The 17478-nt window shown below is 45.6% G+C and overlaps 1 protein-coding gene across 1 annotated transcript in view; it reads right to left on the reverse strand.

Annotated features, from left to right (window-relative positions):
* The window catches only part of LOC138165266 (VWFA and cache domain-containing protein 1), a 244373-nt gene that overhangs the window by 77040 nt on the left and 149855 nt on the right, over positions 1 to 17478 (reverse strand). The window contains exon 5 of the mRNA XM_069093410.1: positions 3915 to 4041. Coding sequence (XP_068949511.1) covers positions 3915 to 4041 — 127 coding nt within the window. The remainder of the gene's footprint in view (positions 1 to 3914; positions 4042 to 17478) is intronic.

The raw sequence follows: 17478 nt of genomic DNA on the forward strand, positions 1-17478 counted from the left end.
AGATGGAGAAAGAAGGAGATGGAGAGAGAGAGGAGAGAGAAGAGAGGAGAGATAGAAAGGAGAGAGAGAAAGGAGGGAGACAGGGGGGAGGAAGAGAGGGGGGGGAGAGAGAGAGAGAGAGAGAGTGCATATTCATTGATAAGTGCATTCTTTTTTCCTGCATACAACCCAATGTAGAGAGACACTGCATAGGTCCCTGCTCTGGCCTGAACCCCCAGAAGTTGGTTGGGTTTGTCATCCAAGGACAAAGGCCCTACAGAGGAGCCTTTCCTCTCTGAGCACCAGCAGAGAATTCACCCAGGTCAGGCACTGAGAGGCCTCTTATCTGGGCATTTTCAAACATGTTGTCAAAATATGTCAGAACCAGTGCTTCAGCCTTCCACGTTTTGGGGTCTTTGTTTGCCAACATCAAAAACAGACCAACAAAAAGCCCACTTCTCTAGTGAAGTTGTATTCAGCTCATGCCCATTGCTTGGGGGTGGAGGGAGGGTTTGTGAGAAAGAGGTTTAATGAGTTTTCTATTCACAGTTTTAAAGCTGGAACAAATTAGAGGGATCTTGGGAAAGCAAACCGGGCTTAGGAGCACTCTCTCTTTTCTCCCCCGTGGATGCCCCCACCCCTAAATACCAGGCCTGACTTGGAGACGTGGCATGACTGCAGAGCTCAGTGTCCCTCCCTCATTTATGAACATGGATGAGAACTGGAAGACAGCGAGACCCCAAATCAGGGCTTGGCAAGATCAAGCCCACTTGTGCTTGAGCCAAAGGTCTTGCATTGGAACTGGCGAGCTGCCATCAGCCCCACTTAGCGACTGTGTGTGACATCGATGGGAGCCAGTGGGGAGTCAGGAGAAAGATGAGCCATCAGAGGTGGCAGCTCTGAAGGGCCAAATGGAGATGTCTCCCCTTCTTATGGGAATGGGAAAGCCAGGGGGAAGAGATTTTTCCAAACGAGGACTCTTGAGGCTTAACCTCTAATTAGGATTCCTAAGGTGATGAGAAGCCAGGAAGAGATTTTTAAAAAATTCCACCCAGAATCACAAACTTGGAGCTGGAAGAGAATTCCTGGGTCATTGAATCCAATTGCTTCATTTTACTAATGGGGAAACTGAGGTCCAGAGAAGTTAAGGGACTCCTTTACTAAACTGCCCCAAAATGGATCAGGTCTTGGGGGTTATTAGATAGAAAAAGGTAGTGAGGGCAGGGCCTTTTTAGAAAGAGGAACTGACTTGGAATTGGGAGACTTGGAATAAATCCTTTCTCTAAAGTTTACTGGCTGTGAGATCTTGGATGAGTCACTTAGATTCTTTGTACTTTAGTCCCCTCAACTGTAAAACTGGAGTGAGGGGAGTCAGTAACCTCTAAGGTCCCTTCCAACTGCAACTCTACAGTCCTATAACCTTACTGGACTTCCACTTCCTCATGTAAAGTAGGACTCAAAATCTTCACAACTCACCTCCTGGGGCTGTTGTGAGGGCACCATTTTTAGGAGTGTGAGTTGTTAGAAACAGCTGAGCGTGACTCAGCCACATCGTGTTATTTTTCTTTCCATTGCAGTTGTGGGATGTACAAATGTGGCCTGAGAATCAAAACACTTGGGTTTCCTCCTAGATCTAGAATTGAAAGGGATCCCAGAGTCTAGACTCCTCATGGTGAAGATGGGGAAACAGACGTGGACACATTTGCACCCAAACCTTGGGATCTTCAGTTCAAACTCCATCATTTTATAGTTGAGAAAATCAAAGCTCAAGGAAATGACATGATTGGCTCAAGTCAGCCGGAAAGGACCTGAGGGGGGACCAGAGGCTGGGTCTTCTGGCTGCACAGCCAGGGCTCCTGGGGCTTCTCCTTTCCCAGCCCCACACCTAGACCTTTCAGGCCAATGACTCTGAGCCTCAGTTTCCACATCTGTAAAAGAGTAGGCTGAGTGATTTCTACAGCCCTCCTCAGTGCTATAAAAGATGCTTTGGGTTTCCTATAGAATCAGGGAGGTCACAGGCCGGGACCAGGATGCAGTCCCATTAAACCAGGGATGCTCGAACCCTGCCAGGAAGCTTGGCACTTTTTTCCAAGTTCAAAGGGGCCAAGAGAACTTGTACTGGGAGGTTTCAGAAGCAGATGATTAAAGGATTGGAAAATGCAGACCCGGGGTGGGGGGGGGCAAGCTGGGAGCTGGGATCATTTAGTGCCTGAAGATGGAATGAATTATGGCCAGGGATCTCAAGGGTTAATAGCAAGAGGTCTGGTCTCAGATACAGGCTGGGAGGGGCTTCTAAGTGGTGCTTGGAGAGAATTGCTTTGGCTAATTCAACAAATGGCTCTGGTTTTCTTTCTGGTGTGAATGTATGAATTCTCTGAGATAGCTCTTATGGGTGGGCCTTTAAAAGAGGGGTCACCCACCAGTTCCATTCATCTTGATGGGTTCATCTAAGCCATGGCAGGCAAGAAGAGGTGACCTTGATCTTTCCTAGATCTTCTCTACCAATCACTCAGAGCAATATGGCCTAAGGGATAGGTGATGCAGTGGGAGTAGCAAAGTCCTGGGTTCGAATATGACCTCTGAAATTTACTAGCTATATGAAGCTGGAAATGCCACTAACTTAACCTTCCAAGGCTTGATTTTCCTCATGTGTAAAATGGGGAGGTTGAATTTGATGACTGCCAAGGTCCCTTCCAGCTCAAAACCCATGATTCTGTGATCAGAGTGGCCCTAGTATCAATGGCATTTGAGAAACACTTTTTCTACCCAGGCCATTTCCTATATGGTCTGCTTCTATTAGGAGCAGAATTAAAAAAAAAAAAAATTACTGGTATATGGGCTCTTGGTTTGGAATAAGAAAGCAGCACATGTAAACCATACTCCTAGAAGGCAGAAGCCATGTTGTTCAATGTCTCTTGTATCCCTCAGGGTACTAGATACATAGAGATGTCCTCAAAAACCATTTGTTGAACAAATGAGGCTCTGGATGGCAGATGCTGTTAAGCTGGAGGCTGGGGGAGTTGACTTCTGAGGAGGGACAGGGACTCATGGGCTGTGCTTTCATGGGTTTAGGGAACTCCAGGTGAGTAAACTCCTTCTAACAAAGCAGATCAGAACTTCTAGCCTTGGAGGGTTGCTTAGAGCACTAGGTTTAATGACTCAGCCAGGGTCACACAGCCAGTATGTGTCTAAAGTAGGACTTGGTTGACTTGGCTTTGAGATCAGCTCTCTATCCACTACCCCACACTTCCTGACAAAGAATAAACCCTTCCTCCACACCTCCCAGCCCCCCAAATGGGAGAGGAGTAATCTATTTGGACTTAGTGGCCTAGAATAGTTTAAGTAAGGTGTTGTCCCAAAGAAAAACATATTCGATGATGAGCAGAGGACCTCTGGGCTCTGGGCCAATTCTGGCTCTTAACTGGACCTGTTCCATGGAACAAGTAACAGGAGGTGGTCTCCTTTATGCCTACAGCTGTAAAAGTGGAATCCAACTTTAAAGGGGTTTAGTGACAGCATTCCCAGAGGCCATAAAATGAACACATTAACCCCAAGAAAGTAAACTTTTTTTCCTATGAAATTTAGTCATCTATATACCCTGATTTCTGAAGTAGTAAGCAAGATTCATTTTTTCACCTTCGACAAAAATGAGAAAAAGGGGAAACGTGCTCACAATCATATATTTTGTACAGGAATTTGATCACTTTTCATAAAGATTTTTTTTTGCAATGCCTAATCATCTTGTGTTCAATTGATAGGGATATCTATTTATGTCTGTCACTGAGTCCCAGAGCTCCATATCCAGCCCCCTCTGAATGGGATACATGATGAGGGAGTGAGTGATCCAGTGGATGAATGAATGGGTGATTGGATGATGTGTGAATGAATGGGTGAGTGAGTGAATGAAGAACACAAAGTAAAAGAAAATTCTGTACCTGCTCCGATGCTCATAGCTGCCCTTGCACCGGAATTTGTGTGCTGGGAAGACTGTGAAGATGCCTTCTTCGGAGCTGAAATACTGCCACTTAATCCCAGGGTTGGACTTCAAATTGTCTGCAAGAACTAGAGGGAATGGGAAGATTAGACGTGGGTACCAAGCCCCCAGGTAAGAGTGACTTGAGCATCTGTTTGGGAAGATGGGCAGGATACCCCCCTCCCCCACAATCACAATACAAAGCTTTCTGGCTTACACATGAATTATTTGGCCACACTCTTACACAAATAACCCTGGAGTGAGAATCAATCCCTAAGCAAGTGTTTATGGAAGCCCAGGTGTCATGTAAGGTGCACTGTCCCTGTCCTCAAAGAGGGGACAGTCTGTCCCTTGAGAACAGTGAAATTCCCATACAATAAATGCTCAGGGTTTGCCAAGTGATGTATTACTTGCTTTTTCTTTAGGAGTATCCGTCTTGAAAATCCAGCTTCTCTCTTGTCTGATGCCCCTTGGACATGCACTTTGCATATCTTTCTCATCTGATTCTTCCAACAAGCCTATGCTGTTATGATGCCTGTTCTATAGGTGAGGAAGCTGAGACTGACAAAAGTTAAGTGACCTGTCCAGGGTCACACAACTAGTAAGTCATCTGAAACCATATTTGAACTCGGGTCTTTCTGATTCCAGGCTCTGTTTGCCTCTCAGAGTCAAGTCTATGAAGTGGAATCTTGGATTTCAAACAATTGATGTGCAAGACCCTGTCCCCGGTCTCATCGGGTACAGCACCCAGCCTGGCAGCATGTGGATGTGGCATTCACAACAATGACCCCAGTGCAGACAGAGGCTCAAAGGTCACCCACACAGTCCCGTCTTGGCAGAAATGCAGAGTAGCACTGCTGGTATGTGCTTAATAATCTCAGCAAAGGTGACCCATTGCCTAAAGAGGTCCCATCTGAAGGGCTAACACGAAGCTTAAGGTCTAAGCAGGCACTTATGAGCTCAATACAGAAACAAAGGGCTGTTGGACCCTGTGAAAATGTCGGGAGAGCAGTTGTGTGACCCTAACTTAGACCACAGACCATTCACATCCCAGACCTGGCTGAATTGGAAATAACCCAGACAGAGCAGCCAGGCTAAGGAGGGTCCCAGTCAAGACAACAAACAAAAGCCCTGAGGCGTTGACACTGAAAATAAACACGCCCTTGGAGAGCTTAGTTCTGGCACCTCCAGAATACCCGAAAGCTCTGGCCTGAGGCCTCCCTCCTGCAGGTGGGTGGGACATGCAGCCCATTAGGTCAGGGGTGCCTGGACCCCTTGGGCGCCTCTGGTGAAGCTTAGGGACCCCTGCTCAGAATCCTGATTTTCAATGCATAAAATAAAACACATGGAATTAGGAAGGAAACCTATTCTACTGAAATAAACTTGTGAAAACATTTTTTGAAAAAGCAAGTGCATGGACTCCAGGTTAAGAATCCCTGAATCAGAGGGCGTTCTCTTTGGAAGGCAGTGTGGTATGTAGGAGAGGGTCCTACATCTGGAATCAGAAGCCCAGAGTTCCAATCTTGGGACTGAAACCTCCTCCTTGTGTGACATTGGGTAACTCTGAGCCTCAGTTTCCTCCTCTGCAAAATGAGGGGGTTGGGCCTGATTGCCTTGGAGATGCCTTCAAGTTCTAAATCAATGCTCCCATTGGATCTCAAATAATGGGAGTTGTCCATGTCTGAGTAGAAAAAGCCTCCACGTTCCTGAGCGTGAGAGATGGACGATTCCATTCTCCAAAAAGGGGGACAATTGACAAAGGAAACACAAGAGGCTGAAATGAGCATTAACCACATAGGAGGAGTTGGATACTGAAGGAAGGGCAATGGGGTTCAGGAAGCACAAAGGCCTCACTTAAGATTCCACAATAAGGGAGAGGGAAGTCAGACACAGTAGTGATTACTGGGAATTTGGAGAGAGGGAACTGCAAAGCTTTTGGTGTGGAAGGTGAAAAGGGATAGTGCAGCTAGGATTTCACAGTCAGAGGAAACTCCGGGTTTGCACACTCTCAATGCAGACCCTGAGGGGTCTGAGAGACCTGGCCCAGGCTCAGCCAGCCAGGACTTAGCCCCAGGGAAGCCCGAGTATCTCCACTCTGCCTTGGGCAAGGGGGAAGAGCAGTGTGTTAGGGAAGCAGAGGGGTTTCCAGAATATTCCGATCCAGGCATCCATCCATTCATTCTCAGCAGAGGGAGTGTTTCTCAGTAAGCGCAGAAATGCTTTTCCATTCATTTATTCATTCGTTCGCTAGTTCTCTCAACAAATATTTTCTGAATGCCTTATTAGTGCGCTGCTGCTAAAGGGCAGCCCCATACATTCCTGCCACCATCTAAGATAGCCCATCCACAGATTAAGAGAAGGGATATGTAGAATCCCAAGGCTGAAATTCTGTGGAGGAAGCTGGCCCAAGAGGGATGGAATGCTTTTAAGAAAGGCATTCTGATGGCCAAGTGTGCCCCAGCTAAAGACCTAAATGCTAAGGTCACCTTAGGTTGCTGTGAGAGAACTATCCTTCTTAAATAGAACCAGGAGAACGATACACACAAAGTGACTACAGCTGTATAAATGGAAAGAACCACAATTGCAACATGAGAAAAAACAAATGGGAAAATGTAATGACCGCGCTTGGTGAAGAAAAGAAGAGAGAGGAGAAGCCACGCCCCTTCCCAGCCCCTTCTCTGCAGAGGTGGAGGAGGGAGGCTGTGGAACATGGCACAGGGTCTTTAATTTCTTCCAGTGTGTGCTTAGTTTTGTGGAATTGGTTTTTCCTCTCTTTTACATTCTTTGTTATACAAGATGGCTCTATCAGAAGGGCAGGGACAGGGATATATTGGGAAATATATCGATAAATATGTGGGTTGATTTTTTTTATTTTAAAGAGGGTCATACTTGCTGACATTTATTACTATTCAAAAGTTCATTGGACTGTCCATAGAGGTCAAAAGTTTCCTCTTCCTACAGGTCTTTCAAGCAAAACCTAGAACTCTGCTTTCTGGAAAATTGTAGAGGGGATTGCTTGATCAAGAATTCTGGAATTACTTGCTATGACTATGGCTTTCAATCACCTCGTCTCTTCCTTGAAGTCTGGAAGAATAGCATAGAGATAAACTGAGAAGGGCTTTAGAAGTCAAGATGAGAAGTTAATAGTTTCACTTTTTTTTCTTCTTGGAGGGCAATTGGGGTTAAGTGACTTATCCAAGGTCACTCGGCTAGTTTTTGTGTTAAGTGTCTGAGGCTGAATTTGAACTCAGGTCCTCCTGACTCCAGGACTTCACCACCTAGCTGCCCCTGGGAAGTTAATATTTTCTCCTGCCAGTCACAGGGAGTCCCTGAATCTTCTTCAGAGGCAGAGTTGTGCTGCAACTTTGCTTTAGGAATATCAACATGACAGTTTTGTGGATGGCAAAGAATGAATTGGAGAAGAGAGACTGGAAGCATGAAGGCCAATTGGAAGGCTATTGATTATATTAGTTCCTGTTAGAGATTGAAAGGACTTGAAGCAGGGCAGTGGGTGTGTCAGTCAATCAGTCCCTGCCCTCAAGGAGCTCCTCCAGGAGCTCCCAGTCTACTGGAGGAGACAGCAAGCAAGCAAATAAGTGCATAGAAGAGACGTGCAGGATAAATAGGAAACAATGAACAGAAGGAGGTGCTAGGAGGAGGGGCTGGGCAGGGCTTCCTTAGAAGGTGGGGTCTTAGGGGGGAGGTCAGCCGGGGAGCAGAGGAGGAAAAGCATTTCAGGTGTGGGGCCCGCCAGAGAGAATGCCGGCAGTGGAGAGAGGCAGGGTCTTGTTCACAGAATGGCTGGAGACCAGCATCACTGCACTGAAGAATGTACAGTGAGGAGTAAAGTGAAAGGAGGTGGCAAAGGTGGGAGGAGGGGAGGTTATAAAGGACATTGATGCCAAGCGTGATTTTATATTGCATCCTGGAGGGGATAGAGAGTCACCAGAGTTTACTGTGCTTTGGGAAAATCACTTTGGTGGCAGAATGGAGGATGGACTGGAGTGGGGGGACAGTTGGGGCATTTACAGAAGGGGGTGAGAAATGCTGCAAAGATGAAATCAACAGGTCTTGGCAACCATGTGGATATGGGTGGGGGGTGTAGTGAGGAGCCCAGGGCGACTCCTAGGCTGAGAGCCGAGGGGACTGGGAGGATGGTGTTTCCCTTAACAGTAATAGTGAAAGCAGGAGGGCTGAAGGGTTTAGGGGGAAGAGAATACAGTGAGTCTGGACAGCCAATTCATGATGTTTGGAAGGCATTTGAGAATGCCACAGAGATGTTAGGGCAGGCTAGGCAGCATGGAGATACTAACTGAATCCAGGGGAGCTGATGACATCACCAAATACAATAGTGCAGGGGGGAAGAGGAAAGGGCCCATGAAAGGACCCAGGGGGACACAACTACGTGTGGAGGTGTAATCTGGAAGAACATCCACCAAAGGAGATCAAGAAGGATGGGTCAGATAATAGGAGAAGAGCCAGGAGAGAGGAGCATCCAGAAAACCTTGAGAGATGAGGGGGATCGACAGTGTCTGTAATGTTAATGGAATCTGAAGATCTTCCCTGTCCATTAAAAGGCACATAGAGCCCTGGCCCAGAGCTCATCAATGCAGTGCTGAGGCAGGAGGATTTTCAAGCTTCTCAGCACTAAGCAATCAGATGTCGAATCTTCGCTATATATTCTGGGAGGTCAGCATTTTGCTTCAGGGTGTGCGCAGGAGAAGGACCTTTAGATTCCCTGGATGAGTCTCTGAGTAGGTGCTTGTTAGGAGGCCCCCAACTACTCAGGTTTGTGCCCTCCCGAGTCAGTGGGGTCTGTAGGTGGTTGTATTATTTTGTTCAGACAATAGGAGCCTGGAATGTTGAATCTCTGTGTTAATTTCTCTGCTTGTATTTTCTATTTACTACAATTAAAGTAAGACTGTTGACCCCTTAGAGGTTGTTTTTTCTTTAGAAAAACAGATCAAAGAATGTGTGCTAGGAGGCCATCCTGGATGTCCTAGGGTGCTTGCTAATCCAGTGTCAAAACCTGCAGAGAAGTCATGGAAAAGAAGGATGGAGAAGTCACTCAATTTGGTGTTCAGAGGCAGGGGAGTACATATGGGTGACGAGGGGACGGCACTGGCGAGGTCTGCCATCTGACAAGATGTGGGGAATAGGGAGAGAAGTCAGTCCAGCCTGATACTGAGGCGGGGAAGCTGGATGAATTCAAAGATGGTGATCCCCTTCACAGAAAAGGGGAAGCTGGGAGGGCGAGGGATAGGTTTAGGAAGAAAAATAGTGAATTCTCTTTTGGACAGTAAGATGGCACTGGCTTTCTAACTCTTCTCCATCCTCACTCCATCTGGTTCCCGTAGTCCTCATAAGGGATGCCCACACAATCAGACTATGAATACTTTCCTCCTCAATTTGAGTATTATTACCTAAAGAGAGGGCAGTTAGGGGGCGCCATAGTGCACAGGTCACTGGGTATGGAGTCAGGAAGACTCATCTAGAGTTCAAATCCAGCCTCAGACACTTACTAGCTGTGTGACCCTGAGCAAGTCACTTGATCCTGTCTGCCTCAGTTTCCTCATCTATAAAATGAGCTGGAGAAGGAAATGGCAAACCGTTCCAGTATCTCTGCCAAGAAAACCCCAAGTGGGGTCACCAGTCAGACAACTGAAATGACTGAACAAGACCCTAAACAAAACCTTCCTAGCTGGGGAGAAGGGCCCTGACCTACCCTGTGAAGGAAGCTGGGAATTCACGAGGCAGAGATGAGCAGGGACATCCTTCAGAACGACCGACTCCTGTGCAAAGCTGGGAAGGTTTGTTTGAAATTGACTCATGATTGTTATTTCTCTCTAGTAGAATGCAAGCTCTCTGAGGTCAGGGCCTGCCTCCTTTTGGTCTTCTCATCCTCAGCCCCCAGAGTAGTGCCCAGCACACAAGGGCGCTGACAAATGTTTGTTGAATTGAATGGAGATGGAATGTTGAGTTTGAGATCTCTGGGGGATGCCAAGGGGCAGCGGGCAGCTGCTGCTGCTGCTGCTGATAACAGCACTTACTATATGCCACACACAGGGCCAAGCATTTTACAAATAGGACCTTATTTGAGACTCAGAACAACCCTATGGGTTAGGTGCTATGAGGATCCCCATTTTACAGTTGAGGAAACTGAGGCAGAGTGATTGACCAAGTCACACAGCTAGTAAGTACAAATGTCCCATTATCTCTTCTCATATGTAAACAACAGCTGAAAAATCCCTATGAGGGGCGGCTAGGTGGCACAGTGAATAGAGCACCAGCCCTGGAGTCAGGAGGACCTCAGTTCAAATCCAGCCTCAGACATTTAACACTTGCTAGCAGTGTGACCTTGGCCAAGTCACTTAACCCCAAATGCCCCTACAAAAAGCAAAAAAAAAAAAAAAGAAAGAAAAGAAAAATCCAGGGACAACGTCCCCCAGCAGATTTTTCTCCCTGAACTCCTATAAACCTCCAGGCCAGCCAGGAGAGGCTCCTTTGCAAACCTAATGGAACTGGGACTGTCGTGACAATGTTCATTTTCCTTGACCAAACTACCTGTTAGAGGTGTGCCTCCCCTATCAAAGACCCCATAATGGAAGCCCCGTTCCTTCCTCCTTCTTCAAGGTCAAGCCTTTCTGGTGTCAGGCCCACAGACACCAGCTTTTGACCTGCCAAAAATAACAGACCACAGTGCACAGAAAAGCAGAGGCATGGAAACACGGCAGGCTGGAATGTGCAGAACCTTTCATGATGCTCGAATCACCTTGGGTAGCACTGGGGTCAGCTTAAATTCAGAGATCCATAAGCACAGCCCTCCCATGCTGGGGGCTCCCAAGAATCCCTGGGAGGTACTTGCTCCAGGGGAATGGAGCTCACAAGCTCCAACAGGGAGGGAGGGGCCTCAAAGGTCAGAGAAAGAACTGAATGTCACTAAAAGGAAATGACTTGACCAAGGCCCCCAGCAGAGCAAGGGGCAGAGGTAGAATTGAACCCAGGATCCCTGGGACAAAATTCTGTATTCTTTTCAATGTACCTGCCCCTTCCCCCCACAAGGGTTTCCCAGACTCCTCTGGCTGTTGGCATTCACTTTCTCTTAAAATCACTTTGTGGGTGTTTCAGGTTTGCTTCTTTGCATAAATTAATCAACACTCCACCAGAATTTATTACATGAAGATTATAGGATGTTTCAGTCACAGAACTGAGTATCAGGAAGCAAAATCAAAAGCAAATCCTGTCAGCCTCAAGGCATGGATAGTCTATCAGGAGATAAGTCTGGAGCTGGAGGTATCTGAGAGACCTCTTTACAGATGAGGAAACTGAGGCCCAGAAGATGAAGTGACATGTCTGAGGATGTACAGAGAACATCCAAAATAGATTCAAAACACAAGATTGGGGAAAGATGCAAAACAGGCAGAAACTGGGCAAAAACTTGATCCCATCTAATTTGTGTCCGACTGGTTCTGTAGGAGGGTTTGGGGCTAATTTAACACTTGGTTTACACCTCTGATTGATTTAATTGAAGTCTGGGCCATCTGTGTTTAATTGGGTGGGGAGAATTCCAACTCTCACACCAAAGTGTCCAGACACTCCAAGTAAGCTCCCTTGGTGCTGAGGCTACGCAATTCAATTCATTCTGTTAATATAAGTGGGGAAAGTCAGCTGGCTTGGGATGTGGGACCCTTCAAGCTGTAGGCACAGGATCCAAAGAATTCTATGGCTAAATATTAAGTGCTTATCATGTGTGAGACTGGGTGGTTCAGTGGGCAGAACCCAGCCTCAGCAGCCTGGAAGACACAGGGTCAAGTTCCACCCCTGTCACATACAAGCTACATGCCCAGGCCAAGTCACTTAACTAATCAGTGGTCTAGACAAGGCTCTAAGACTACTAATTGGAGACAAAGTGCAACCTGCATGCCTACTGCTGGATAGTTTCCATTTTTGAAGGAAACACACCAATATTCCTTCCTCAACATTGGCGACCTACTAGCTTGCGGCTATTCATATTAGTTCACCAAGGTTACACTCCTTTTCATGAACTTCTCAAATATCTGAGGTGTGGTTTTGTTTGCTTGTACCAGTAAACTATACCAGTGAATCCCCCAACTTTGTTGTTTTCGACATCCTATCTTAGGTTTTTGGGGGGTTGTTATGAATAAAAGCAAGAATCTTGTGAAGAAGAGTCATGTGAAACAGGTGTCCAATCCAATCTGATTACAAGGCCTGAGAAGCTGTATGGTGCCCAACAGACACATATAATCCATTAATGACTAATTGTGATAATTTAAGAATGAAATAGGGGCGGCCAGGTAGCACAGCGAGTAAGAGCACCAGCCCCAGTGTCGGGATGACCTGGGGGATCGAATCCGGGCTCAGACACTTTGGCTCAGACCCACCCAGAAACACCTGGCCATGTAACCTTGAGCAAGTTACTTAACCCCAATTGCTTTAAAAAAAAAGAATGAAATGTATTTTTTCTTTCCATTTCTGTGTTTTTTTTTCCCCCAACAATTACTAAGTTTTTAGGACATAAAGACTTATCAAGTTGTTTGGACCTAATTACTTAATAAATGGAAGTATTACTATTAGGTATTTCTTTTGGCTCTGTGAAAAAGCACTGAGATTTGAAGGGTGCCATTAATCAAGAAGTCTGGGAACCTTGGGGTGAGGTCAGTCCCCAAAGACAGACTTAAACCCATATACATATCAACTATACTGGGACTAGCTTGAGGAAAGGGGCTCATGGTCTGCTCCAGGCACATCCTTAGATATAATAAGTCTTCAGATCTGTCTAGTTTCTTCTCAAAAGTTAGCAAGAAGCCAGACCCAGGTCTCTCTGATAGTCCACAGATAGAGTAAGTAAACTCTTCCTCTAGAAGTCTTCATTATTTGTCCAGATCAATTAGCTACATGAAAATCTCATTAGTGACACTTCAATGAGGTCACATTTTGCATAAGTCAGTCTGGGCTTAAATTGACCTTTAGACCAGTCATTCATTCATTCTCTCATTCATCCACTCATTTATTCACTCACTCATTCATTAATCCATTCATTCACTTTCTCATTCATTCAATCAACATTTATTAAGAATGCGCTATGCATGTTCAGTATATTAAGGTATTAACTAGATTATCAAGAATATAGTTAGCTACTTAATAGAAAATACACTCATCTAACACTCAGAAGTACCAATTTTCCTTTGCTTAGACATGCCTGATATGCCAATTACAAATCATTATTTACTCAAGGAAGCAGGGGACAGGAGTATTAGAAAGAAATGCTCTGAGTCTTTATTCCTTTGTGCTTGGGTTATGGAGTTGGAGCTGGCAGGGAATCTAGAGGTCAGTCATGTAGCCCAGTTCACATCTGAGGAGGCTGACCCCTCAGGGAGGTCATAGGATAAGGCTCAGAGATAGCAAAGGTGATTAGTGTCAAAGGCACAATGAGAACCCAGGTCCTGATTCTAGAGCCAATGTCCTCTCCACAAAGACACTGTCTTCCTTGGGGAGAAAGATGAACTGAAATAATTCTTCTATTAATAAGAAGACACACCAGCATGCAACCTTTTGTAAAAACAAAATAAAATGAAGTTCTTAGCAGAGGGAGGCACAAGGTAAATGGGGATTCTTTACTTTCTACCTTTCTCCTCTGGATTCCTTTACTTTCTACCTTTCTCCTCTGGATTCCTTTACTTTCTACCTTTCTCCTCTCAAGGCCAGTGGGCAGTAGTCCTTAGAAGTCTTGAGTCAGATGAAAGATGCTCCTGCCCACCACTGTGTAACATGGTTCATGGGCTCATTGATTTGGAGCCTGAAGGGGCTTCAGAAGCCATCAAGTCCAATCTCCTTATTTTACAGATGAGGAAACTGAGGCCCAGGGGACTTTGTGACCTGCCAGAGATACTATCATAGCTCAGATTCAAACTCAATTATTCTGACTCCCAAACCAGCACTTGTTCTGTTTAGACACACTGCTGTCCAGATCTATGCCTCTGGTTGGTATCTCCCCAGCTCCTGGGTAATTGTGGGAAGGAAGCATGGCTTTAATCAGGTCAAGGAACTGATTCACCCTGGGAAATTTCTGCTGTTCCTGTCTCACCCTCCTCCTCCTTTTCCTCTTCAGATGCTACCACCAACAAAATAGGGAGCCTGGAATTTAACCCAACCTCTTTCATGTCTAGGCTGACCTCATAGAAGAAGTAGTTTGGTTCCTAGAACATTTATTTATAGAGGTTTCAATATCCTAGAAGGCAATAAAACTGAACTTGAAATAATCTGCAATTCCTTCTTAGAAGTCACTTCCAAACTGGCCCGAGTCACTGAGCTCTTACTGGATGGATGAGCAAAGACAGATTGAATTCTGGACATTTCTTGGCCAGTAAAATCCTGCCTCGATGCCTCACTGTGGTGTGGTAAGGCTCCATCAAAGCAGTGGCCACTCTGCCATGTCCCTAAACTAGGCTAAAAAGACTGCAAGTCTGGGCCCGGCAGTGACCTGGCCATCACTCCACAAGTCAGTCCCCAGATTAGTATGGCATCACAAAGAATAAGTGAAGACATGTCCTTTTATTCATTCCCTGATCCCCCAGATACAGATCTCAGCTCATCCTGGGTAACCCTCATTCACATCTTCCTACAAGTTCATCCCAGAGAGTCGGCCCAACATGCGGGAGGCCTGGCCTGCTTCCTCTACACTTTCCAAGGGAGCTCTGGCTGTCCACCTGGAGTTCCCCCCCCAACATCTGACCAGCTCACCTTCTCCTCCTGGCATTGAATTCACTCCTTGGTGCCTCCTTTGGCTCTGTTTCTTCTTCTAGGCTCCTCACTGATGATGGCTGGCAGCTCCCTCACACTCACCATGTACCTTGCCATTGCCCTCTCTGAGATTTCCTTTTTAATTCTTTTTTTGGGGGGGAGGGAGGAGAGGCAATTGGGGTTAAGTGATTTGTCCAGAGTCACACTACTAGTCTGAGGCAAGATCTGAGTTTAGATCCTCCTGAATCCATGGCCAGTTCTCTATCAGCTGAGCCACCTAGCTGCCCCTTTTTAAAATTCTTTAATTCCATATCTCACAATCATGCAAAACACAGGGGAAGCTTTGGATAGAGTTCACTTGGATGTTAGCAAAGTCTTTCGTGCCATTCTTATGGAAAAAAAAATAGAAAGAACTGGGCTAACTGAAAATACATTTAGATTGATTCCTAATTGTGTGATGGCTAGGTTCCATGGTTCAATCTCCATTTGGGAAGGGGTCTCCAGGGAATTGCCCCAGGGATCTGTGCTTGGCCCTGTGCTGATAACCTTTTCATCAGTGACTAGAATAAAGGTATAAATGCAACGTCTATCCAATTTGCCAATGGCATAAGCTTGGGAGAAAAAGTTCTCACACTGTATGACAAAGTCAGAATCTAAAATGATCTTGACCAGTTAGGGCAATGGATGAAATCTCGTTAGGGAAAATGTCAAGAATAAATGTAAAATTTTACACTTGAGTTTGAAAAGGTGCCAAGTTGGGGAAAGTAGGGCTAGGTAAGCCCTTGTTTTGAAAAAGAGCTTGGGGTTTTAGTGGACTACAAGCTCCCTATGCCATAAGTGTGTACTATGGCAGTCAAGAAAGTAGATGCATGAAGATGGTCCCAGCATCTGGGAGTAAGAAAGTTCCCTTATATTCTCTCTCTATCAGACCACATCTGGAGGACTTGCTATGTGCCACAAGGATACAGATAATCTGGAGAAAATTAGAGATGGGCAATCAGAGTTGGCAAAGGGCCTTGAGATCCTGTCCTGTGAAGATCAGCTAAAGGAACTAGGCGAGCTTTGCCTGGATGAGAGAAAGCGCAGGAGAAACATTGCCTTGTAAGTATCTGAAGGGCTATCTCCTGGAAGGGGGCCTAGGGTTACAAAGTGACAAAGCGGCAGATTTAGGCTTCATGTCAGAAAGGTTCTGGGACAAAGGCCTTGGTGAAGGCAGGCCTGGGCTGGAGCCAGCTCAAACCAGCTCTGGCTCTTCAATGTTCAGTGTGAGCTTTACACCTGGGGAAGGGGCAGACACTACAAATCAGAGCTCGCCACTGTTCGGCTCCTTGTCCAGACTGAAGAAAGTGATGGGGAAAATGTAACCATGTAGATTAAAATGGAAAGTGTTCCACAAGTATCTTTTGTTCCTCCAAAGATCTGGTTGCCAAACAGTTACTAGTAGCACACCAGTGAGAAGGGGAAAGTCTCCACCGATGCAGGTCGGAATGTTCTCTATAACAGTCTTAGAGAGCTGCCCAGAGCATTGAAGGCCCAGGGCCGCTATAGGCAAGACTGGAACCAGGATCTTCTGACTCCAGGGCCAGTTCTTTGTCTACTATGCTACATTGCCTCTCTTAGGCAATTATTTCCAGAGTAACATGGGCTGCCTTGAGAGGCAGGAAGTTCCCCTCAAGTTCTTTTAGAAGAACAAAGACCCGTCATACATGTTGTAACAGGGATTTTTTCTTTTTTTTTACTGGATGGCCTCTGAGGTTCCTTCTAACTCAGATTCTAGGGTTTTTTGTGAGCCTGAACTCTGAAAGCTAGACCAGTTAAGGGCACCAAGATGGCAGCAGGGAGATGAGCTTTTGGCCACTGTGGGTCTCAAGAATCATCTAACTCCTCTAGGGTCACAATCTGCATTAGCGGAGGGGACAAAATCCTAAATCCTTGACCTACTGAAGTTAGATATTTCTCTGCTAAAGAAATCCTGTAGCATAGGGCTGCATTTTTGCTTCCCTACACTATTTCTGCTTTTCTACACTTAACAAAAGTCCAACCCTTGGTTTCATGTCTTCAAATTCAACAGGGAAGAAGTGACACTGGGATCTCCTAAGGAAAAGCACCACTCGCATGCGGTGTATCTGTTTTTTTAAAAAATAACATATGTCCCATTACTAACTTTAAGCACATATTAAAGGCAAAAAGGTCAACGAAAGAGCCCAAATGAAAAACTTCAGGGCAAGAAGGGAAAGATGTAAGAGCACTTTGAAGCTACATCAGTGTGTAGCTCAGATGGTTAACATAAGGTTACTTATGCTTGTACCAGGTAGGAAAGTCCCTTCCAGCTATAAATATATGATCTTATGAATTATAGACCCAACATATAAAAAAGAAGAGAAAATGAGGATCACCCAGAGGACAAGGGAAAGATGAATGGTGGGCATGAGCAGGCTGCAATGAATCAAAAACAGGAAATTGTGATCGAGAATCAGAGGAAGGACGTCATTAAAAAAAGACGTGCATGAAAAAGACAGGCCGGTCTTATTTTGAGAGGGAAGGATAACTGATGGACAGTCTCTGTGCTTCTAAGGATGTATCCTGCATGTACTCGGTTATTAAATGTAGGCTTTCCCATTAGGCTGTAAACACCTTGAGGGCAGAGTTAACTTATTCATTCATTCATGTATTCACCTATTTATCTATCCATCATCCATCTGTCTGTCTATCTATCTATCTATCTATCTATCTATCTATCTATCTATCTATCTATCTATCTATCT

This window comes from Petaurus breviceps, unplaced genomic scaffold (genome assembly GCF_028583685.1).
Source record: "Petaurus breviceps papuanus isolate PSGF00001 unplaced genomic scaffold, PetGlider_PUasm1.0 208, whole genome shotgun sequence".
In the NCBI taxonomy this organism is placed as follows: Eukaryota; Metazoa; Chordata; class Mammalia; order Diprotodontia; family Petauridae; genus Petaurus; species Petaurus breviceps.